Raw genomic sequence first — 24878 nt, 5'->3', positions numbered from 1 at the left:
CAAGTCTATGGGCAGCTTAAGTGTTGGTTGTTGTTGTTGTTGTAGTAAGGACTCTTCTCTCTGTCCCTGGCTACCTCATGGATCATTCGGTCAGGCAGAACTTTTACCCTTAAAATGTGACAATAGCAGATAGGTTTGCTTTAAAGAGGAACAATGGACATAATACATGTACTGAATTGACTCTTACATTGCAAACTTGTCCCCTTCAAGTGCCTGCACATTGTTTAAATGTCTTCGCTTCCCTTACCCTACCCCACTTCCCTGCCCCCTGCCACCTTACTGCACTGACTTGATAAACCTAAATAACCTGCTCTTTGATTTACATTATGGTATCTATGTACCTTGAACACTGTTGCTTTTTTGTAATACTCCTTCTCTTACTAGTATGTATTGTTCATGCAATTTTATCTGAACTATAATACAAAATAAAGATAATGAACAGGAAATAAGCACTGCTGCTTTAAGTGCTTGACACAACATATTTTGCCGTTTCTGACGTGTGTGATACCAAAACTTTTTCACGATTAAGCAATTCATCTGATTGATTGCCTAAATGACATGCAGTAAAAGGTCTGAAAGGTGCTGTTCTCACTTTATATAAAAAAAAATATAATGTAAGTATTAAATCAAGAAACATGGCTATGGATGGAATACTCCCAGAAAGCCATTTGGCTAAAGACCTGAGCACAAAACCACATTTATCTGTGAGATCACAATATATGAAAATCTGATCTTTTTGTATACTTCTTGACAAGGAAGCATTTGTCATATATGTACAAAATCCCAGTAGTGTAAGTTTTTCATTTTGGCTCAGCTCTCTTCTCTCATATCCTTTTCATCAATGTATTTGTCCTCTATAAATCCATCTTCTTCAGGTATAAAGGAGTGTGTTTGTTCGAAGACCACCACAGTTTCTTCCTCTTCTTGGATTCTATCATTTGTGCTCATGCTGAAGTCCACGTGGAACTCTTCCTCAAACATATAGGGTTCTTCTTCCTTTAGGCGATGATGATTGTAACTTAGCAAGAATTCGTACCATTTGGGGAACTTGACTGCAGCTGTTATCAGCAATAGGGTGACAATCCCAGCGATCACCACTCCCACAAGGAATCTCCAGCTGTTTCCTGTTGAAGCAGAATAGATTAGGCACAGTTATATATTTTTTTTTAGTTTTGGAGTGGGAAAGAACTAGAACCCCAAACAGGGGTCAGTTTTTGGGTTTTTTTTTTTTAGTTTCAAAACAGTTTTTATTAGTTTTTTGGGGTTTTTGATTGCTGTCCCGGTGACCATTGTTTCTGGGACAGAAATGGATGGCTTAGAACAGGAATAAAGGGATATCTTTCATTGGGGGAACCTGTTCTAGTGATAGTTGCCAAAGAAGGAACAGCTGCTTTGGGGGTATTTCCTCTACTTATGTTGTGTCTTCAGGGCAGGTAGTGAAGGGTGATCTCCCCAATAGGACACAGTACAAAAAAATACACATTGGTTTAACCATTTCTTCATGTATCAAATATGTAACAAGGGGTTGGCTTTAGATATACTCTAAAGCAGGGTAAAAGAATGCATATTGCTGATGCATTTTGAAGGGCTCCATTCATTCAATGTAAAATTAAAAATTTTGCTCACTTGCCTCATAAATATTGCCAATGATGTTAGCATCTGTCTTTTTAAAAGCTCCTATACCACCCTGGAAACTTATTAGCCTATTGGGCCATTGAGCATCACATCTGCCAAAATGTCCCTCTTTTCAGCAGGGTGAAGCAATACTCAACACTTAGGGGATGATTTATAAATCATCTGCCCAGCACTGGCTGAATGCCGCCCACATGACTTTCTTGCCACTCATGGAGCTGATTTCTTTGCTACTCTGCTCCATCTAGTGGCGAGAATGCCATTCGAATAGCATTTGACCAGCCTATGGCTGAGCAGAGGATTTATAAATCATCTAAAAAATGAACTGCACTTTGCAATGTTTTGATTGCTTATTCCAGGGCTGTCAAATCCCAGGAGCCAGGAAGCCAACGCTCCTTGAAATGTATTGCCGGCACCTAACTGTTGAGGTTTTCTCTAGTTGTCAGTAGAGCTGGCTCCTAAGAAATTCCTGCTGGCTCCTGAATTGGACAGACTGGCTCCCGAATTGCATATTAATTTGCCCATCCCAGCTTATTCCCAGCTATAGGTCCGAAACCAGCCATATGGAGATTCACCGTACATGTTGTGTGTACTGTTTCATCCTGCAGGAGTGGAGGAGGTTTTGAGTCTCTTTGCAGCTTAAAGTGGATCTATTACTGAAATCCACATTTGATTATACAGTCTCTAGTCACCAATTATTTATTACTGTTACTTCCAATCGGAAAGTAAGGTGAGAGAATGTAAAAGTCTGCCCCTTGTACATTGATAATTCAAATTTGTTTATTAATTTATTAATAGGGTTTATAATGCACTAATAAATACTGATCAGATTGTTTGTTTTTCAAAAAAGCTCAACTGTAAGTTACTGTAAATGTAACTGGGTGGATGGGGCACTGCATGGGCTAATTGTGTTGTCTAGGGGGATAGGAATAAGCACTTCTCTGAGCTCCGACGCTCCTGGAATGTGGGCTAGTTCTTGGTGTACTTGCATGTCATCGGAAAGTTTTGACTGCAGTAGCAGCTTCAGGGGACCAGTCCTACAGAGGAGAGGAAGCCTGCAGAACAAGGGAATAATATTTCACCCTACTTTACCACCTAGACAAAATAAGCAATTAACCCTTGCTGTGCAGGGGGGACCTACTTCAGAGTTCAGCTTTAAGTTGATTGTGTATATCTAATAAACATTTAACAATTTTCCAGGATGGTGAAGAGGCTTTATTTAAGCAGAGGATAGACCTTTAAAAGGAGAGTCCTTGCCCATATGGTATCTACTATTACCTTTGTTAGTAAAAAAAACCAAAAAAAAACTTTTCTCTACACCCTTCTTGTCCTGGGAGAACCCTGCTTCTAACTTTCCTCCATACACTGACATGTCTACTGTCAAGTAAGATTGCTTGTTTTTATCGCTGAGGTATACTCTTTGAATACGTCCTAAAACCAGAGAATTTGAGATTTTTTTCCCCGGCTAACAAGGTAATAACAGGCATATTGTAATGGCTGCTGTTTGGTGAGACTTTATACCTTTTAAAAAACAGACAAGGTTTTATCTTTAACCCCTTCATGACTGAGGCCTTTTTTTCATTTTTTTGTACCCATGTTATATTCCAAATTTTAGGCCTGAAAATTACTTAAAACCCCCCAACATTATATATTTTCTGAATGCCATACTTTTAAAAATGTTTTTTTAATATTATTAGATTTATTTTATTTTAATTTAATGTAAAAAACTTTTTTTTTTTTAACTTTACTTTGACTGCTATCACATGGGGGGGCTTACAAGCCCCCCCATGTGATAGTGGGTTAAAGGTTTACCTTTAAAGATAGATAACATTTTTTGTTGTCAGAAAAAAAAACCCACATGCAATGAAGAAAATTCTTTGACTATCCCATAAGAAAGGATTCTCTCATTAAAGTGCATTTCAGATGTACTGTAAACTCCATCAAAGCAAACTAATGGAAACACATAACATGCATAGCAATAAATATAGTATGCAAATATTAAGGAGCCCAAAAAAAGACTAAAGCGTATTCAGTTCTTTGCATAAGAAAATAAATATCAGTAATGTATAAGACATATGTTGATGTTAGTATAATGTGCTGACCAACCTTACAGTTCATGAAAATTATGCATAGCGTGCTCACACATATGAACCAGCCCCTACCACACCCTATTTTTTTTCCATTCCGTATTAGTAAATCATTTTACAGTGGAGCTCATGTTGGATCAGATAGGATCACCAATCTGAATTGATGATTCTCCATACCAAATAGACCACCAGGTGGCACTGTAAATATTTTCTCAGATTGCATCTCCCATGCGATTGTTATTTCATAAGTGTTCATTGTACTGAATAATGCTTTAGTGTATTTTTTATATTTAGTAAACTATAGGCCATTTCCATTTGTGCAGAGTCATTGAAGACTAAATAAAATCTGTGAACTACTCCCTCCTTTTCTTATCTTTATTGCTGCCCTGATAAGGATAGGTTGGGTCAACTGACAAACCTGTTCACTCAATATGCTGTCACAGGTTATGCTATGTTAACAGGTTAATACTGACTATAAAACAAAGCTGTGGATTGAAAAACAGTACCTAGATGTACATTGTTTTTTAATGGTTGATTGACCTCTAATATGTTTCTTGCTTACTTTAACCGTGGGTTTTACTGCCACCTGCTTAAGATTTGTGCACAAGTGCCAGAAAACTGAGGCTAGCCCTAGGTAATATAACCCCTCCAACAATCATTTCTCTCCGTTTTGCTTAGTGTGATTAAGGCGGTTGGATGTCTTTCCCAGCTCTGTTGTTTCTACACTTATTCATTTGGAATTTTCCTTTTCTTCAGGCAACAGCTCCTGATACATTCAGGCCAGCTACTAAATCCTGGAAGTCTTTCCAGTCAGCCATGAGTGCAGGTTTTCACATAACATTGGTAATCTCACTGTAACAGCTCTGCCTCTGCAGAGGCATACCTGGACATGCCGTCTTGCAAGCACAGAACTCTGCTTCAGGCATTGGTCTGACAATTCACTGCAGTGTCTCTCCCATGTCCTGAGCCGTGGCAGTTGTCCTGCATGATTCTGTCTCTCAAGTCACTTTCCTATGAGTGCAAGCTGCCTGCAGCTTGGGCTGTATTGGTATTGCCTCCGATTTATTCTCCTAGGGGATGGTGTATTCGATGGCATTGGGTGGCCATCGTTCAATTTGATTGAGCTCTGATTAATTTTTTTCTGGCAGGTCTCCCTTTTTAGGCTCTATTTGGTCTATGCTACTATAAAGTGTAGATTTCCTGTGCATGCACTCCTCGCTACTTTATCCTTCTTGGGTGGAAATCGAAAAACAACTTCTCTCTGCTCTTTCCTGACCAGCACATTTTGGGTCTATATCTCTCCAGGGACACAGCACCCCTTCAGGGTTGCAAAATGCCACCTTGAGCAATGATTGATATGCAGCTTGACTGCTCTGCTTCTTCTAAGCTCTTCCAACCACTGTTAAGTTATGCGAGTACTCCACAGGGGATACAGGTGTGTCACATTTGAGGTGAACCTGAAGTCCAGCTCCCTTTTCTGAGTGCTCCATCTGCAAAAGGGGAATTGGACTACGACAGTCTGGGATCACATTGTGACTCGTGTTATTTGCCTCTGTCGCTTCTCCTAGACCCCCTGTGGTTCCTGTCGCTAAATGCCCTACAGCTGAAGCCTTATCCTCTGCTATGAAGGTATGCTTGTTGCAGCTTTCCCAGCTCATGATGCAGTCTAACCATGGGGACCATTCATGCCTTTCACCCATCACTCTGGTTGACTCATACTCTCCAATCCTTACTGAATAGGATGCAGGCCTTACTACACTACAGGCTGAAGTACTGTCCTCTCTTAGAAAAGGAGATACATGGCATGACCTTTGGTCACCAAATTAAAACTGCCAAATAAAACCATATCCTATCTTGAAAGCAGCAGCAGTTTAGAACACCTTCAGCTCTGAGTCTCTAGCCTTGGTTATCACAAACAAGCATGGTCCGCTATTGTTATTTTCCATAACATACCTTGTTTAATGAAGTCATCAATAAAGATTGGAAACATCCAGACAGGCCTTTTCTGTGGACAGTTGGGGTTGTTAACCCTTAGTTATTCTGACTCTCTATCAATGCTGGAGGCCCATTTGGCTCTAATGATAGCCGATACTCCGGCACAGTTTTGCATCCTCGTTTTCTCAGTTGTTTTCCTGTTGGTTAAGCAACCTAGCTGCTACAAGATGGAGTGAACTCTCGGAGCCACTATTCTTTTTAAACTCATGACAGGGGAAACTTTTGGCTATGTGTAGGGATGCGGGTCTGCATTGCTGCTACTTTGAGGTAGGGGCTGTCACAAATACATGTTCAGATCCCACCACTGTAACCGGTATGTGACTTACTACACACTCAGTTGCACCCTGTGACAGGGTCACTTTAACATATTTAGGACATAATATCATAATATTTTCTATGATGGTCATAATTTTTTTTAAGCCTCATTGCTTAACCCTTTCGCTGCCAAGGACGTATGGCATACGGACCTACAAAAGTGCTTCCAGCTGGCCAGGTCAGTATGCCATACGGACCTGGCATTTACAGTTCTACTATAAGCTGCCGGCCGCCGGCATCTGGAGTCTCTCATCCCTCCCTGGAGCCATCCCAGGGAGGGATGAATGACTCCATGGATCCCCACTGCTTGTAGGGTCTGTGGCAGCGGGGATGAGGACAGCCTGTCATACACAGTGTGTTCACATTTATGTACATTGCACAACAAAGCTTTTTGTTTTAAAATACCAACCTGAGGGCTTTTTTATAAATTAACATTGAATAGGGGCCCTGCGTAAAGTGTTTTGTCTGGCCATAGAAAACCAGAGATTAGTCCTCCATTGCTCCTACTCTTACATTTTTTTTTTAAATTAACGAATGCTGTTAGAATTAAAAATGGTGAATTGGGCAAAATCAGGGAAAACCTAAATATCCTGAAATATGTATATAACGTAAAAATAATGCCAATTATTTGTTTTGTATGTAACGCTGACTAAACTAAATTCTGTACAACAAGGGATGTCACCGACATCATTTGTGAGTGCTTGTTTTGTATGCAATAACACATACAGAATGCTTAGTGGCTGCACACTAGATCAGCGTTTATTAACCCTTTTCAGTCACGGCACCCTTTAAAAGTATGCAAAGTTGAGGCACCCCAGTCTAAAATGTCATTAATTGTAAGGGGGACCCAATGTGAAAACACACAAAAAGGTGGGTTTTCCCCCTTACATTTAAGTGCCCACTTCAAATCAACATCTGAGTCACCCTTTGCATCAGTAGCCCCCCTTCGCATCAAGCCCCTCAATCATATCAGTGTCTCCCTTCTCACATCAGAATTTCCCCCTTCACATCATATTCCTGCCTCCACAACATTGACAGGCACCCTGGTTAACAAAGGATGCACTAGACGTATGATTTTAAGTCTCTTTCTGGTGTGCAGCCTATAAGATGTTTTGCAATTAAAAAACAATAAATATAATTTTAAGCAAGCATTCTGGCTTACCTTTGGTAGATGTGGCGGCCGTTCCATTGATTACTTTACTGAAAGTCCCATTGCTCACAGTGAACATAGGAGCAGTTGAAGGGTTCTCAAAGGTAGCTGCTGTAGTGCTGCTCGGGCTTCCATTGTCATTGCACTTTTGTATGTCTGGCGAAGTCAAGATTGCTTTGATTGTGTAACTTTTCATGTTCTCTGGAGTGGAACACATGGTGATGTCTTCATTTTCTGCAAAACAAGTAAAATGTCAGTTTATTTACTGGATTAAGTAAAATTTTGAGGACACATGTATATTCATGGAAGAAAAACATACAAACGGTGTAGAAAAAGGGATTGTTGACTTTAGGACTTGTCCACCTATGTGACTATGTAAGTATGACATATAAGAATTTGATTGGAGGAAGAGACTATGGATAAAACAAAATGCTACATATACTTTTTTCAGAGATGGCACATATTTAGTGATAAGAGAGCATTAAATGCATCCTTCTAAATCAGTTTATACAACTTGGAAATTCTTTCCTATGGGAAACAGTATGACAGAGTAGTGGGCATGAAGGTAATATTCTTTGTGTAATGAATAGTTAGTATAATGCGCAGGCTTCTACCATTGTACTTTTAGACCAATTACCTCTGACACCATTATGGTTTGTGTTTTAATTAGGGATGCACAGATACTTTTCGAGTACCAGTGCAGATACTTGGCATTTTCATGAGAACTACCAGGGTTGCTGCGGTTGCAGCTGGGACCTGGCTCTGGTGCTCCACCACTTTCCTGAAATCATTAGTCTGTATTGTTTTAGAAAAACTGTCACATGACAATAAACAAAAATGTATCAGTACTCGTACTTGTAAGTACTCGGCAAGTACCAGTACTCGTACTCGCAAAACTGGTATCTGTGCATCACTTTATTTATATTTATAAAAACAAAACCGTACATTAAAACAGAGATGTACAAATCCCAGGAGCTCCGTGTGCTCCTTACAAAGGACAGCTGCCTCCTAATTTTTGAATTTTTCTCTAGTCTAGTTTTGGAGCTCAAAAGTATCGGTACATGTACTCGTACTTGTACCGAGTACTGTACTTGGTATCTGTGCAACCCTAGTTTTAATGTAGAAAATATTGTGGTACAGATGTTTTGCTAATTTAGATTATGAAAGGAATAATGTGGTTATAATAGAATGATAATTATATATGTAGACCCATCAGTAAAGCAACCTAGTGAGAACCGTAACAGAGTGAAAAGAGAACCAATGTACAAGCTTGGAAAAAAAGGAAAGCAAGAAAAAGAATGAAAACTAGTTATAGGAGCTGTAAAATATTGGGAATGCAGAAACCAGTGTATTTCCTTTTGAATGGGAATAATGCAGCCAAATATTCCAGAAACGGCCCAGTCATCTTTCAAAAGGCCTGTCAGGGGCAGTGTGCGTGGCACGTGGAACCACATTCCATATCACTGGCCTACATGCAACCATGTCCAGTCTTGTGATTCGTATCTATGTGGGCCTAGCTAGAAGTAAGGGTTCCAAACGCCTGCTTATCCATGAAGAAGACCCAGGGGTTTAATAGGGCAACATATTTTAATTGAGTGTCATATAAGTAATCTGTTAGATTTTCCATCCACATTAGGAGGCAAAGTTCAACAGCCCAGTCTTTAACATTGGGGCAGTGGAAGATCCCCAAAGTCTGGGAATTATCATGTGCAGTGTAGTGATAAAAAAGGTAAGTAATGTCTTAGAGATGATGGCATATGAGCCCAGAGGAGCAATAGGGCAGTGTGTTAGGCATTGCAGTCCCTGTGACCTTTCGGTATACTGTATATCAGAAATCTTTTCCCATACAGAATTAATGCGCGGGCAACCCCACCATATATGTAACATAGTACCTGGAGAGGACTCCCAGGGCCAACAAGTAAAAATCTTCTGAGTTGCAGTAGATCTAGTTATTATGATGCATGCCTTGGAGACCCCACTAGGAGTAAACGTTTCCAGGTAGCAAAGTAGTATGCATGTGTTATGTCATTTTAAGCAGCAACTCATAAAACTAAGAAGTAACATGAGTTGGCCCAGTCATGTCCTGACATAGTGCTTCAAAGGGAGAGAAGGGGTGATGAAAGGTGTCCAGCTTCTACAAAGACTTACAGAAGTCTCGAAGTTGGAAGTAATGGAATTAACCATGGGCCCAAGGCAAATTTAAAGTTATGAGGCCTAACAGAGGCTTAAGGCTTTCCGGGAAGGTGGCTTCATTTATTGCAAATTGTTCCACTGCAGGGAAGTAGGGGTCTCAAAATCCGGAGGGAAGGCCACGTTGTCCATGATAGGAGTCATAGGTCCAATATACAAGGAAATTTGGATAGATCAGATGAGGGTGTCCCAGGTCTTCAACAATTGTGAGAGGCTAAAAGGAAGAGAGTGCAAGGGGGGCACTTTGAAGGGGAAAGCCAACTCAAGGAGTATGGGAGCGCAGGGGATATGTATTATTTAATATTAACCCAGAATTTATTGTGTTCCTAAAAGTGCCGGTCCAAAAAAATGGGTGCCTCCTTCCTGCGCACTGAAAAATCATGTCTTTTTATATTTATTCAGGATTTATCTGGACTACTACCAATGGATATTCTCTATTAAGAAGGGATAGGGAAGGAAGAAGAGTGACCACCTAAAGACAGTGCATCCCTCCTTGGTCAGCCTGCCCGCATCAGACGCGGCTCTGTCATCTAGATATGTACATAGTTACAGTGGCGTAACAACCGGGGGGGGCGGGGGGCCCTCTACAGTGCCTGATTGGGGAGCCTCGTCTGCCTGATCCAGCCAGCCCGGATCGCCGCTATGATCAGGCACTGTAGAGGGCCGCCCCCAGTGGCCTCAGAAGAGCGAGCGGCCGCCCGATGACAGAGCCGGGTGCATGTGGCAGAGAGAGGGAGCCACTGCATCTGCGGCCAGGGGCTTCTTTTATCGGGGGTCGGTGATGGCGCCCCCCCGGTTGTTACGCCACTGTAACTATGTACATATCTAGATTTGTCAGATAAAGCTGAAGGAACAGTTTTCCAACCTTAAAGGAGAACTACTAGGTGAGTGAAAATCACTCAACCTCATAGTTCGAGCCGACGCGTGACAATGAAACTGTCACACGTCGGCTCAATAGATCGGGAAGTGAGCGCAAACCAATACCGTCGCTCACTCACTTTTCGATCATGTCCCTGTAGAGAGCCGTGACTGTCAGTCACCTCTCTCACAGGGATTCCCCCCCCTCCCCGCTCCTATCCTCCAGCACTGACTGGAGGAACGGACGAGGGAGGGGGGCGTGTACAGCTGGCTCTGCCTCTTGATAGGCAGAGCCAGCTGTCGTTCACGCAGCTGGGTGAATCTCGACAGTAATGTCGGGATCCGTCCCGGCTTGTGCAGTCTCAGTATACCACGAGCTGTAGCTCGCGATATACTGAGCTTTTGGTCACGGGAGGACGCTAGTATATGTCCTCCCGTGACCCTTAGGAGAACTATGGGGAAAAACACTTACCTCATAGTTTTGATGGTCGTGTGCCCACGGAAGCTTTACTTTCCTATTCTTAGCATTTAGTGTTTTGTTCTGTTGCTAGAAGTCTTCATTTTCAAAGGCCAGTAGACTTAATTTACAGAGCAAACGCACCAGGATAAGAATGCTTAATTTTTTTTTTTTTAAAGGCATATCTATTTTCAGTTTAGTTCAATAAAATTTGAAAATTACAGTCACATTGCTAAAATAAACTTATTTAATCTTGTTCTAAAGCTATGTGAATGGAACTCAATGTGTGTTTTCAGAAATGCTCTTTGAGCATCTGAGCATCTCTTTTGGAAAAAAAATATTATTTGGGTAATTGTCTACTTCATGTGATCTTAAAACATCTCTTATATACTCTCTTATCAACAAGCTGTTAATGGCCATAGAAACGATACGTAAGTGACACTAAACTTAGGAGTTAAATCTTAAAAATACATTCAAGTACCTTAACTATTAAAGGAGAACTATGGGGTTAGGGCTTTTCCCCATAGTTCTCCTAAGGGTCACGGGAGAACACAAACTAGCGTTCTCCCGTGACCCAAAGCTCAGTATACCGCGAGCTGAACTGAGACGCCGCAGCCGGAACGGATCCCAACATTGCTGTCGAGATCCACCCAGCTGCGGGATTGACAGCTGGCTCTGCCTATCTAGAGGCAGAGCCAGCTGTGCCCGCTCCCTCCCCCGTCCGTTCCGCCAGTCAGCGCTGAAGGATTGGACAGGGGCAATCCCTGCACGGAGCTGTTAGTGACAGTCACGGCTCTCTGCAGGGATAGATCGAGAAGTGACCGAGCGACGATATGTGTTTGCTCGCTTCCCGATCTACTGAGCCGACCTGTGACAGTTTCATTGTCACAGGTCGGCTCAGATTATGAGGCTGAGTGAAAATCACTTGCCTCATAATTCTCCTTTAACAAAAATGTATCTTATTGGTGTATCACTCAGCTGTAGATCCTCAAATCATCTCTGAATTGGTGCTGACACTGTCCTTCCTTCTGGAGGATGACTACTTTTATTCCCCATGGTCCCTGTGCGTGTTGTAAATTAGCCACTGTAGATGGACTACATTCACTTATTTAGTTTACTGATTTGTATTGAGATTGTAGTCCATCATGGGAGTGAGATTGGAGCAGTGGCTACTTTACAACATACACAAGGACCGTGTGGAACAAAAGTAGCCACCCTCCAGAAGGAAGGACAGTGTCAGCACCAATTCAGAGATGATTTGAGGATCTACAGCCGAGTGATACACAAATAAGATACATTTATGTTAATAGTTCTTGTAGTTGAATGTATTTTTAAGGTTTAACTACTGAGTTTAGTGTCATTGTACTGGATGTCCTTTCTTTTTCACCATTCTTCGTACACTTTAGACACTGTAGCACATACAAAAATCACTGGAGGTTATTAGTTTCTGGAATACTGTATCCACATTTGACTCGAACAATCGTTCTATGGTCAAAGTTGCTTAGATCTTACAGCGTCAGATATAATGTCTGGCTTAACAACTGACCCTCATGACGATCTCTGCATTCTTCGCATGTTGCAGGTGAGTGAAAATCACTCAACCTCATAGTTCTCTGGCTATTTTTATCAGTCAGTCGACTTACCTAATAAAATAGCCACAGACTGCAACTGTCCCATTGTAAATTTGCTGAACAAGACTGGCTCAAACGCTATCATACCCCAACCAGTTGTCAAAAAAGCTTTTTAATTATTTTTTTTTAAAGGAACTTACCTAGAATTACTGTGCTGTCATTTAGGCATTCTGACAGATGCATAAGGGAGCAGCTACAATTCCACTGGTTTCCACTCAGTGTTATATTTAGAGGTGTTTTCAAGTCTGTAAGTGCATCTTTAATATCCAGGTTTGTCATACTGTTGTTTTGAAGGTTTAATTCTTGCAGCTGCTTAAATGGCTGCAGAATATTCGTAGGTAGCTCTATAATTTCATTGTAGCTGAGATCCAAAATCCTCAAGAATTCTAGTCCTTGAAAGACCAATACTTCAACAGTTGTAATACCATTCTCTTTGAGGACTAAAACTTCAAGTTTGGTAAGTCCAGAAAAAATGGCATTTGAGAGGGTTTTAATGTTATTGCTACTAAGATTCAGTTCTGTAAGATTAGGGTATTGTTTTAGAGCTTCTTCGGTTAATTTATCTGAGCTGATATTATTTTGAGCCAAGTTGAGTTTTATAATATCCTTTGGTATGCTTGTAGGGATTTCTGTGAGGTTAGAATTAACCCATGAGCATTCCTGTAGGTGAAAGTAAACAGACAATAATTACATTGTGAAGATCCATATTATCATTTTGATCAAGGAAGCAGAAACAAACCTCTCATGACCCATAGGTTTTTAACCACTTGAGTACCAGAATATAATACCTTTTTATTACGAAGCAATTTTGATGTTTTCAGCACTGTAATACTTTGGCCATTTCTTACTCGTGCAACACTGTTCACTGTACTGTTCTTTTGGTGGTTATTGAACAGGTCACATACAGTGGCAACATGGAGATAAATAGGATGTGCAGATGTGCAGGATAAGGGAGGTAAAAGGCTTTTTATATACATGTCACATAGACAGCCCGGAGATCAGATGTGTAGAAGAGGAGGGTTAAAAGAAGATCTCACAGTCAGTGAAAATGAATGAATTGATTAGCAGCTACCTCTGACCCATTTATTCATCCCCCATTTATAAAGCACTATGTTTCATCTCCTTCCTGTTGTAAGAGGAAGGGAAGTGAAACACTAGCATGTGATAGCTGTGACTGGTCACCACAGCAATCACAAGGTATCGAGCCTCTGACATCCACTCAATACACAGCGTTCAGCAGGCTGTCCAGGGATCTTTTCTGCAGTGACTTTTTAAATGGCGGTGGGGAAATAACAATCCACCAATCCAAAGGTTAAAAATGTACTCTGTATATAAAACCCACTGAGTCATCACAGTAGTGGCTCAGTTGGAATTTTCACAAAGCAATCAACAGCTCCTTCGCTGTCTCTTGTCTCTGAGCTAACCCATTGTGTTCTGGGAATTATTTGTCATGTATTAAGTAAGAATGACCAAATTAACCCTTGCACTCGGTCTACCCCTACACTGCAAGGGTTGACTGCTCAATTTGGTCTACGGGATGGGTTAAAGAAGATACTGTACAGTATATTCACCTGATTCTCGGTCTAAGCACCGCTGATGTCATCACGTCTAATGCAGGTCCATTCACCTACATTAGACGTGAGGACACCAAGGGTCGGTGCAGAGGAGGAGAGAGGTGAGTGCTGTCCACTGCAGGCTTGAGGATCAGGTGAGTATATCTTCTGTATTCCAGCCCCTAGAGAAAAACGAGCAGTTAACCCTTGCAGTGTGGGGGTGGCCCTACTGCAAGGGTTAACTTTGTTAATTCGTGGAGTTCTTCTTTAACCACCTCCCGTCCAGCGGCCGTACCTAAAACGGCTGGACAGGAGACTTGTAGATGCAGGTGGGAAAACGACCTCAAATATAAACAACTGGCGATGGCTGTTTAAATACATGCATTTAGCTGTCATTCCCGGCTATAGAACCCGGGGAGAAGCTGGTGAGGCAGATCTCTGCTTCATCAGCTTTTCTAGGAGTCTCTAGGTGACATTAGGGGTCTTGGAGACCCCTGATGGCTCCAAAAATAGGACCTGTTGAATAAATTGGCTATCACATAGAAGACTTCTTAGTCCCCTATGTGATGGCAATAAAGTTATGTGTAAAAAAAAAATCAAATCACATTAAAAAAAAACAGCCTACGTGTGAAAACGACCACCGCGAACGTTGGAGGGAGAGCAATAAATCTAGAGCCATTTTTCATTGATGAGCAGTAAAACCTTTTAAAGCGTCGCCTATGGCCAATCTTGGGTATGGTAGTGTTTTCCGATTTTTGTGGGCGCGCTCAATTTTAAGGCTTGACATGTTTGGTGTCTATTTACCCGACGTGACCCCATGTTTTATATTTTACCAAAAAATGGGGTGATAATAAATGTTTCATAACATTTCATAGGGAAATATTTTTTTCAATATCTTCGGTACTTTGTTACAGTAAAAAATTAAAACCCCAGTGGTGATTAAATACCACCAAAAGAAATCTCTATGAAGGGAATTTTTCAAAACTGGAGCAGTTGTGCGCTGCAACCAATCAGCTTCACTCTTTCATTTTCAAAGCTTAACTGACCAAACTGAAGAGAGTTGCTGATTGTTTGCAGTGCACATCTGGTCCAGTTTTTGTCTACTCCAGTTTTGATAAATTCCTCTTGTGTCCCCAAATAATGGTATAAAATTAATTTCAGTACAGCGTTGCATGACGGGATAAATAAATGCCAGTCATGATATTGAAAGTACTGCAGCGCTGAATACTGAAAATTGGCCTGGACAGTAAGGGGGTGTAAACACCCCGGTCTTCAAGTGGTTAAATGTTTATTTGTAAATAAGATTTTGTGTTTGTACTGCATCTTATCTGTGTTTCTTTAACCAGTTCAGTTGGGCAGGGCAACTTTTACATTTATGCCTATTGATTCGTATCTACCTTTTGTCATTACTTAAGATAATTAAATAATATATTGTTTGGTGGTATTGACTTCTGTGCAATCTATAGACCATTAAAAAACAAATTTTTCTACTTTAACCAGTGTTAGCATTAACCCCTTCATGATCAGTGACGTACAGTGTACCTCACTGGCATTGGGCCCGTTTAAACAGATTTCTGGCAGCTTTTGCCGCCGGGACTCTGTTTAAACTTGTAAAGCCGACTGTCGGCTTTACAGTAAAAGCGATTCTGGCGGCTCAGCTCAGATCGCTTCTAAACGCCCCGTCCAACACCCACGGCGTGTTTGCCGGGCTCCGTTGCCCCTCCTACAGGCCCAGGACCGGCTTCTCTGGTGTCGGGGGGAAGCTGGGGAGGAGATTGGCGAACCTCCGCATTTGGGAATTAATTTTAAAAACATTTTTTTTGTAACTTTACTTTAATTGCTATCACATAGGGGGGCTTACAAGTGCCATCAAAAATGCAATGGACCGCACCTGAAAGCCCATTTTAAGCTTAAAAAAAAAAGAAAAACCTCTCCAGATCTGCGTTCCAGATCTGGTCTGGAAAATGGAGTGAATCAGGCCTTAGGGATCCAGACCAGAAAGTTTTCTTTTGTCTGGTCCAAAAACGCATCCCCATTCATTCCTGTGGTAAAAAGTGAGGCTTGTTCACACCACTGCATTCAGTTCCAGAATGTTTACAAATGAGTACTGCATGCACTATTTTTGCTGGTCTGGAATGCACCAAAACACGTGTAGACTCATGCAAATGCACCAGAACGCACTAGAAATTAAGGCAGATCTGTGTTGGAGATGGTGCGAACAAGCCCTTAGTCAGTGCCTGACTGAAGGTGTTCATTAGTTTCTGTTTGGTTGCTTTCATGGCTTAGGATCTGTTACTACATATGACTTGGACTTTCCTTGCTTTTTGCCTTTGCCTGCCCTTACCTAGTAACAAAAATATAGCTTATTTGTACATCACTCAGCTGGAGATCCTCAAATCATCGCTAAATTGTCACTTCAAGCAGCTACTCCAATAGCATTTCAAATGAAATACAGTAAATGTAAGTAAGTAAGTTCTTACCTTGTTCTTACATGCAAGCTGGGCATATACACTTCCCATCCACATCATCAAAAGTAGAATTATCATATGCATCTTTATTTCCTGGAGTGAACAGTATATTGTTTAAGATTTAATGGCATGTTCTATCATTTTCTTTCAGTTTCAAAACAAAGGACACATCCTAAAACTATTATTACCATTTTGCCAGTCATCTAGTATCCTAGCCTTACCTCAGACAAACCGTTTGTATTGAATCTAGTATTTCTTATAGGTGTTGTCATTTTCTGAAATGGCGTTTATGCTTTAAAGCCATAATTGCGCTTGTTATTTGTTGATGTAAAAAATATTTTCTGAAACTTTACAACGTTAATTTCACCCAAAACCCATAATTCTATTTTGGGTGAAATGTATTAGGTTTGCTCTTTTCTCGTGGGTCTTTATGACCATGGCAGATATCCATCCCTCTTAACTCCTGACACAACACTTGCATTCATGTTTTGCAGTGATCAAGTACATATCCTAAAGGTGCCCATACACCTTGCGACTATCGTTCGGAAATCGAACGCGATTGGGTTTTCGTACCATAATGGGGCAATTGATGGGAAGTGAACAATTACAGTTACTGAACAACTGGCCGAATTTCCTCGATCGTCCAGGCTGGAAAACTTTTTTCGAATTGTACGAAAATCGATGGATTTGTGGCGTTTTCGTACGAAAGAACACTGCACATGTGCAAACGAAAATCTGTTCTGTCGATTGTTGAAAATTCAACCAGTTAGTACAGTATTGCTAACTAACGATTATCGGAACGACATTGGTCTGTGCTTGATGGGCTATTTGAGCCAGAATCAAACGAGGGTACATGGCAGCAAAGAAAATTACCGAACGATAATCGCAGAGTGTAAGGGCACCTATAAGGTGCCCATACACTTTACAACCCTCGTAAGACTTTTGTCTTGCGAGGGTTGTAAAGTACTTAAAAAAGGTACGATCTGCCCATCTTGGACAGGCAGATTGTACTTGCGATCATCGCATACCCGCCCCCTGAGGGGCGGGCTTGCGATGACTGCAATGAGGGGCGGGCTTCCGATGACTGCAAACGGGCAGTGTACGTAAGGCGTGCGCACACCGGCCCGTTCGGCAGTTGTGGAACAAGCAGGCCACTAACTCGCCGAGAATCGCATGATTCCTGGCGGGTTTTCCAGCCTGCTTGTTCGACCGAAGACGTGCCACCGTACAGTAGAAACGGTTGCACGCCTTCCATACACTGCACGATTCTCGTACGATCGCGGGATTTCCCGCGATTCTCATACGAGAATCGTGCAGTGTTTGGGCACCTTTACACTTGATAAAATCTGTTCTAGAAAACTGAGCAGTAAATAGAACTGCAAATATTTTGCCAGGTTAAAATAGGCTTGTATGTGTTTATTTCCACTTGTTTGATGACTTTCTGCTATTACTAGTGCTCTTTGACTGTCAGAGTAGCTTAGCAGCTCTCTGTTATATGGTATTGTACAATCAATGAGGGGAATTTATCGAAACTGGAGCAGACAAAAACTGCAGCAGATGTGCATGACAACCAATCAGCTTCTCTCTTCAGTTTGTTCAGTTAAGATTTGAAAATGAATTGGTTGCCGTGCACATCTGCTCCAGTTTTTGTCTACTCCAGTTTTGATAAATTCCCCTCAATGTGTTTATGCTAGGGCTACGTTCAGCAATACACATCTTAAGTGGTTTTTTGGATTGCAAATGTTGTTTAAGCTTGTCTTTTGGTTTTGTTTTTTTGAGTCGATAATTTCCTATATCCCAAATCCCTTGGTAACAGCTACTTGTCATATTTATGATTTTGCCCTTAAGCTGTCCATACATATAGCAAGTGCTAATACGTGCCAGTACAATTGAACAGATCAAGGCAGCCAATAAAGAACACTTTTATTTGTTTTAATGGTCAACAGTTATTTGCCTAAACCCATGGCATTTTGGTAATTAAAAGCTGAAACTGGCAGAAAATTGCCGTGTGTGGACGTTCCTAGGATTGCCACAAATGTATTAAAGATAACAATGTACACAAATGGACATATTAGATTGACCACTTTGGATGTTTTTGTCTACTTTCTGTTTACACTGTTTGCAATACAGACAGGATCAATTATTTTACTAAGAGTTATTTTTTATTTATTTTACTAATGTTCTATTTTATAGCAGCATTATCTTGGGTTGCACTATGCACCACATAGTATGAACTTTACACTGCTAGGATCTGCTATGTGTGCAGTGTCCTGTTCACAGAAAGCCAAGTCCATGAGTGTCCTGCATGTACAATAAGGGGACTCAGTTGCGGTGGTGTGGATTCAACATATGAATTAGTCATGCAAGTTTGGTAATATTAATCATTGCAATAAATACGATCACACTTGTATGCATCATTAACATACTTAGTAAGAAATTAGAAAGCGATGTGTATATATGTTTGACATAAATGTAGGGGGCATTCCTACTGAGTACCAATATAAACAGTGATAGCTTAAAGGACTGGTAAATGTGATAACTAACATTAATACAGGGAAGACCCTTAATATCAGCTACAGACATGTAGCTCAAAGATCCCACATCTATAAATCTAAAATGAAAGATAATGAATTTACAGTGGTAGTAAATGTCAGTGCAGTGGTCAATGTGTGGTTATTTTAGTTTGAAAGAGGCTACAATACGCTCTGTAATTACTAGCATAGTCAGCTGAACGTAAACAAGTGTATTTTCCTTAGCAGCAGGGATTTTCTTTTGCTCTCAACTATTCTCATAAATGTTACTAATTGTCTTACTTTCCTTTTAAACAATGGTATCGCACAAATGGAAAACATACAGAATCACAGTTGAAAAATCGACAGACACTCGGATGTATTTTTTAAAGAAACAAGCAACACAATGTAAAATTAGTGATATGTTATAATCCTACCTTTGGAGAATTCTAGGCAGTGCACCAAGCTTGTTTGTGTAGATTACAGTACTGACCTACATGGGCAAGGAGTAATGCAGCAGCATAGCAACACCTTGTTCAGCTTTAACCTTTGTACTCGACAGCAGGTGTTAACACTTCTTCAGCAAAAGATTGACTAGTTTCTTCTAGTCCTTTGCTGGGCTTAATCCAATCTTCAGGCAATGAGGAAGTAAAAGAACAACATGATTAGATCTTCGTTTCCTGACCTCTGTAGAAAAATCAGATTAGTGGAATCTGTGGTCCTGTTGGTACTTGATCCATGCAGTTAAACAAAATTAATATTTCAACAGTGTTTAGCTATATTCTATTATACAGTATATTTATTGCTATGGATTGTCTATATAGTGGAGTGAATTTCTAAAGTCATCTAGTTCTTACTTATAAAACACAGAAATAAAAGAAAAGAAATATGTGTAGTTTCCAAGTATTTAGTATTTTTTTTGCATGAAAAGGCACCTACACTATATTGCCAAAAGTATTGGGACGCCTTCCTTTACACGCACATGAATTTTAATGGCACCCCATTTTTAGTCCGTAGGGTTCAATATTGAGTTGGCCCACCCTTTGCCGATATAACCGCTTCAACTCTTCTGGGAAGGCATCCACAAAGTTTAGGAGTGTGTCTATGGGAATGTTTGACCATTCTTTCAGAAGCATATTTGTGAGGTCAGGTACTGATGTTGGACAAGAAGGACGGGCTCGCAGTCTCTGCTCTAATTCATCCCAAAGGTTGAGGTCAGGACTCTGTGCAGGCCAGTCAAGTTCCTCCACTCCAAACTCACTCATCCATGTCTTTATGGACCTTGCTTTGTGCACTGGTGCGCAGTCACGTTGGAACAGGAAGGGGCCATCCCCAAACTGTTCCCACAAAGTTGGGAGCATGAAATTGTCCAAAATGTCTTAGTATGCTGATGTCTTAAGAGTTCCCTTCACTGGAACCAAGTGGCCAAGCCCAACCCCTGAAAAACATCCCCCTTCCACCAAACTTTACACTTGGCACAGTGCAGTCAGGCATGTACCGTTCTGGCAAACGCCAAACCCAGACACGTCCATTGGATTGCCAGACAGAGAAGCGTGATTCGTCACTCCACTTCTCTAGAGTCCAGTGGCGGCGTGCTTTAAACCACTGCAGCCGACGCTTTGCATTGCACTTGGTGATGTAAGGCTTGGATGCAGCTGCTCGGCCATGGAAACCCATTCCATGAAGCTCTCTGTTGTTGTGCCAGTCTGAAGGCTACACGAAGTTTGGACGCCTGTAGCTATTGACTCTGCAGACAGTTGGCGACTTCTGCGCAATGTGTACTTCAGCATGCGCTGACCTTCTCTGTCATTTCACTTGACCTACCACTTCGTGGCTGAGTTGCTGTTCCTAGTGGCCTCCACTTTGTTATAATACCACTAACAGGTGACCGTGGTATATTCAGTAGCAAGGAAATTTCATGGATGGACTTATTGCACAGGTGGCAACCTATCATGGTACCATGCTTGAATTCCCTGAGCTCCTGAGAGTGACCCATTCTTTCACAAATGTTTGCAGAAGCGTCTGCATGCCTAGGTGCTCGATTTTACACCTGCTGCCACAGAGGTGATTGGAACACCTGAATCCAATGATTTGGATGGGGTGTCCCAATACTTTTGGCAATATATTTTGGTTTCTAGGTATATAGAATATTATTTGAAAGTGGGTTGAACAAAACCTCGAGCACCTCCTCTGCTTGGAAGAGATCATAATATATTTTACTTCTATTTTTATATTTTTAGCATTAAGGATTGTAATGACATAACTGTAAAATTAGAATTGACCAGAAGAATATCCGCACTACTCCCTAATCCGAATCACTATCAAGCTGTGCAAATAGTGAAAAACACTAAATAACAGTAATATCCCAGTGGCACTGCGCTAAAAATAAATAGACCAATAAATATATAAATACACCTCAATTCATTCATCGAGCATGTATCCAATGAAAATACCTCAATTGATCATAGTAAAGTGATCTGTGCCAAAAAGTTAATACTACACTTAAAGTCAATAAACCAGTAAATATATACATGCACCTCACTTCATTCATCCAACATGCGCCCAGTGAAAGAAGCACAATTAATAACAATAAAGTATTCTAACAGATGACCAATAAAAGTGGTATTAACAAAGGGCTCCAACAACTTTCCACTTAATGGTGATAGCAATAAAGTGCTTCAGCAATGACATAAAGTGATCCAGTCCACAAAGTGTTAATGACCACTCAAAAAGTGCTCCACAATCCAAATTGGAGTGTATTCAGTGACTTCAGTGTCCAATACAGCAAGTTTCTCACTCGCCAGAACAGTTGGACCATCCAGTAAAAATGGTCACATAGCGTTCCCTAATTATCTCCCCTTCAATTAGCAGTGGAGGATAATAGCGTTCTCCCTTCAACAGTAAGGATGGGGACCCCAATGCTCCTGCCGGATAATAAAACATAGGATAATGCAGTATATTTTAAATATTTGGCTGTAGCAGGAGGCAGTTTGTTTGCGGAAGGGCTGGAGATCGGTACAATAATGAGTGTCTGCAGGCAACAGTTAAACATGGTGGAGGTTCCTTGCAAGTCTGGGGCTGCATTTCTGCCAATGGAGTTGGAGATTTGGTTGGAGTTGTGGGGGCCAGACCATCGCTTCCAGGACTCCTTGTCTTTCTTTATCCTGAAGATAGTTCTTAATGGCATTGGCTGTGTGTTTGGGGTCGTTGTCCTGCTGCAGAATAAATGTGGGGTCAATCACACACCTCAGACCCCAGACTTGCAAGGAACCTGCACCATGCTTTACTGTTGCCTGCAGACACTCCATTATAGTACCACTCTCCAACCCTTCAGCAAACAAACTGCCTCCTGCTGCACCCATATATTTCAAATTTTGACTCATTTGCAGCCAAAAAGCCATACCTCCGACGTGGAAACTATGCACGAAAACAGAGGAGCAGGGGTGCAGAAAAATTACAACAGGTGCTCTGGACTGATGAGTAAACATTTTAGATATTTGGCTGATACAGGAGGCAGTTTGTACACCGAAGGGCTGAAGAGCGGTACAATATTGAGTGTCCGCAGGCAACAGTGAAGCGTGTTGGAGGTTCCTTGCAAGTCTGGGGCTGCATTTCTGCCAATGGAGGTGGAGATTTGGTCAGGATCAATGGTGTTCTCATTGCTGAAAAATACAAGCAGATACTTATCCATCATGGCCTACCATCAGGGAGGCGTGTGATTGGCCCCAAATTTATTATGCAGCAAGACAACGGCCCCAAACATACAGACAATGTCATTAAGAACTATCTTCAGCATAAAGAAGAACAAGGAGTCCTGGAAGCAATGGTTTGGCCCCCACAGAGTCCTGGTCTCAACATCATCAAGTCTGTCTGGGATTAGATGAAGAGACAGAAGAGATCTGTGGTTAGTTCTCCAGGATGTTTGGAGCAACCTAGCAGCTGAATTCCCTCGAAAACTGTTTGCAAGTGTACCTAGAAGAATTGATGCTGTTTTAAAGGCAAAGGGTGGTCACACCAAATATTGATTTGATTAGGATTTCTCTCCTGTTCATTGACTTTCCAATTTGTTCATTGATAAAAAATAAAGTAAGTGGTACTAATGAGCTGGAAGAACATTTTGCAACTAATTAGGTTAATTGGCAACAGGTCAGTAACATGATTGGGTATACAAAGAGCATCTTAAGGTGGCCACACACCTTACGATAATCGTACGATAATCGCTGGAAATCCCGCGATCATACGATTATCGTAATGTGTGTGGGAGCCGTGCAACCTCTGCTACTGTAAGGTCGCACAACTTTTATCTTAGGAACATGTTCGAAAACCCGCCGAGAAACGTACGATTTTCGGCAGGTGTGTAGCATGTTCGTAAGATAAAAGCCGGACGGGCCGGTGTGCGCAAGCGCACACTGCCCGTTCGGCATTGCGGTCATTAGAAGCCCGCCCCTCAGCGGGGCAGGCTTGCCATCATCGCAAGTACGATCTGCCTGTCCAAGATAGGCGGATCGTACGTGTTTGTTAAGTACCTTACAACCATCGCAAGACAAAAGTCTTGCGATGGTTGTAAGGTGTGTGCCCAGCCTTAGAGAGTCAGATTGTCTCAGAAGTAAAGATGGGCAGAGGTTCACCAATCTATGAAAAGCTGCGTCTAAAAATTGTCGAACAATTTCAGAATAATGTTCGTCAATGTAAAATTGCAAATACTTTAATATATCATCATCTAGAGTACATAATATCATCAAAAGATTCAGAGAACTTGAGAAATCTCTGTGCGCAAGGGACAAGGCTGAAACGCAATATTGGATGCCTGTGATCTTCTGGCCCTCAGACGGCACTGCATTAAAAACGGGCATGATTCTGTGATGGACATCACTGCATGGGCTCAGGAATACTTCAAAAAATCACTGTCTGTGGACACAGTTCGCATTGCCATCCATAAATGCAAATTAAAGCTCTATCCTGCAAAGAAGAAGCCATATCTGAACATGATCCAGAAACACCGCCGTCTTCTCTGCGCCAAATCTCATTTAAAATGGTCTGTCACAAAATGGAAAACTGTTCTGTGGTCAGACAAATCGAAATTTGAAATTTTTTGGCAACCATGGGTGCCGCGTCATCTGGAATAAAGAGGAGAGGGGCCTTCCGGCTTGTTATCAGCACTTAGTTCAAAAGCCTACATCTCTGATGGTATGGGGGGGCATTAGTGTGTAAGGAATGGGCAGCTTGCACATCTGGAAAGGCACCATCAATGCTGAAAGATATCTCCAGGTTTTAGAGCAGCATATGCTCCCATCCAGATGATATCTTTTTCAGGGAAGGCCTTGAATATCTCAGCAGGACAATACTAAACTGCATACTTCATCTATGACAACAGCATGGCTTCATAGTAGAAGAGTCTGGGTGCTTAACTGGGCTGTCTGTCGTGCAGACCTTTCAACAGTTGAAAATATTTGGCACATCTTGAAATGAAAAATATGACAGACATTTACAGAGGGTTTGTAAAAGTAGAGGGGGTTCTACACTGTGGTAAACATGGCCCTGTGCCAACTTGTTTGAGACTTGTTGCTGCCATCAATTTCAAAATTACCTTATTATTTTCTTAAAATGGAACATTTTCTCAGTCTAAACATTTGATATATTTTCTATTGTGAAAAAAATCTGGGTTTATGAGATTTGCAAATCATTGCATTCTGTTTTTAGGTAAATTTTACACAGCATCTCAATGGGGTTATATATAAAATCTGTTTTGATGCATAGATCACCTTTTGTATTTAGCTTTTTGGCTGAATTTCGACTTTAAACCCTGTTTGTCCTTTGGCATAACCTTTATAATAGGATTGTTCTTGATTTCTAGAGCAGCCAGATATGGTATCAACCCTCCCTATGAAAATCTGAGATGAGCGAAAATCCAATAATGGTCTTAAGTTTCATAGCCCATAGGTTGAGCTCTTTTCTTAGAATAAAATATCTTAAATATCTTAGAATAAAAATACTGTATGCTAAAAGAGGGGGGGGGGGGGGGTTCCCCCGGG

The 24878-nt window shown here is 41.3% G+C and overlaps 2 protein-coding genes across 2 annotated transcripts in view; one reads left to right on the top strand and one right to left on the bottom strand.

Annotated features, from left to right (window-relative positions):
* Window positions 1-24878, top strand: part of IFT74 (intraflagellar transport 74) — a 97480-nt gene that overhangs the window by 19578 nt on the left and 53024 nt on the right. The gene's annotated exons all lie outside the window — the stretch shown is intronic.
* On the bottom strand, window positions 695-16454 carry LRRC19 (leucine rich repeat containing 19). The gene is made up of 4 exons (XM_018556539.1): window positions 16349-16454; window positions 12456-12975; window positions 7192-7413; window positions 695-1124 (listed from the first exon to the last, which is right to left on the bottom strand). The coding sequence occupies exons 1-4, from the start codon at window positions 16418-16420 to the stop codon at window positions 811-813; spliced, it is 1128 nt and encodes a 375-aa protein (XP_018412041.1). The 5' UTR covers window positions 16421-16454; the 3' UTR covers window positions 695-810.

The sequence above is a fragment of the Nanorana parkeri genome, unplaced genomic scaffold (genome assembly GCF_000935625.1).
Source record: "Nanorana parkeri isolate BGI_ZX_2015 unplaced genomic scaffold, ASM93562v1 scaffold241, whole genome shotgun sequence".
NCBI lineage: Eukaryota > Metazoa > Chordata > Amphibia > Anura > Dicroglossidae > Nanorana > Nanorana parkeri.
The sequence above is the reverse complement of the archived record's forward strand: the minus strand, read 5'-3'. Positions and strand labels throughout refer to the sequence as shown.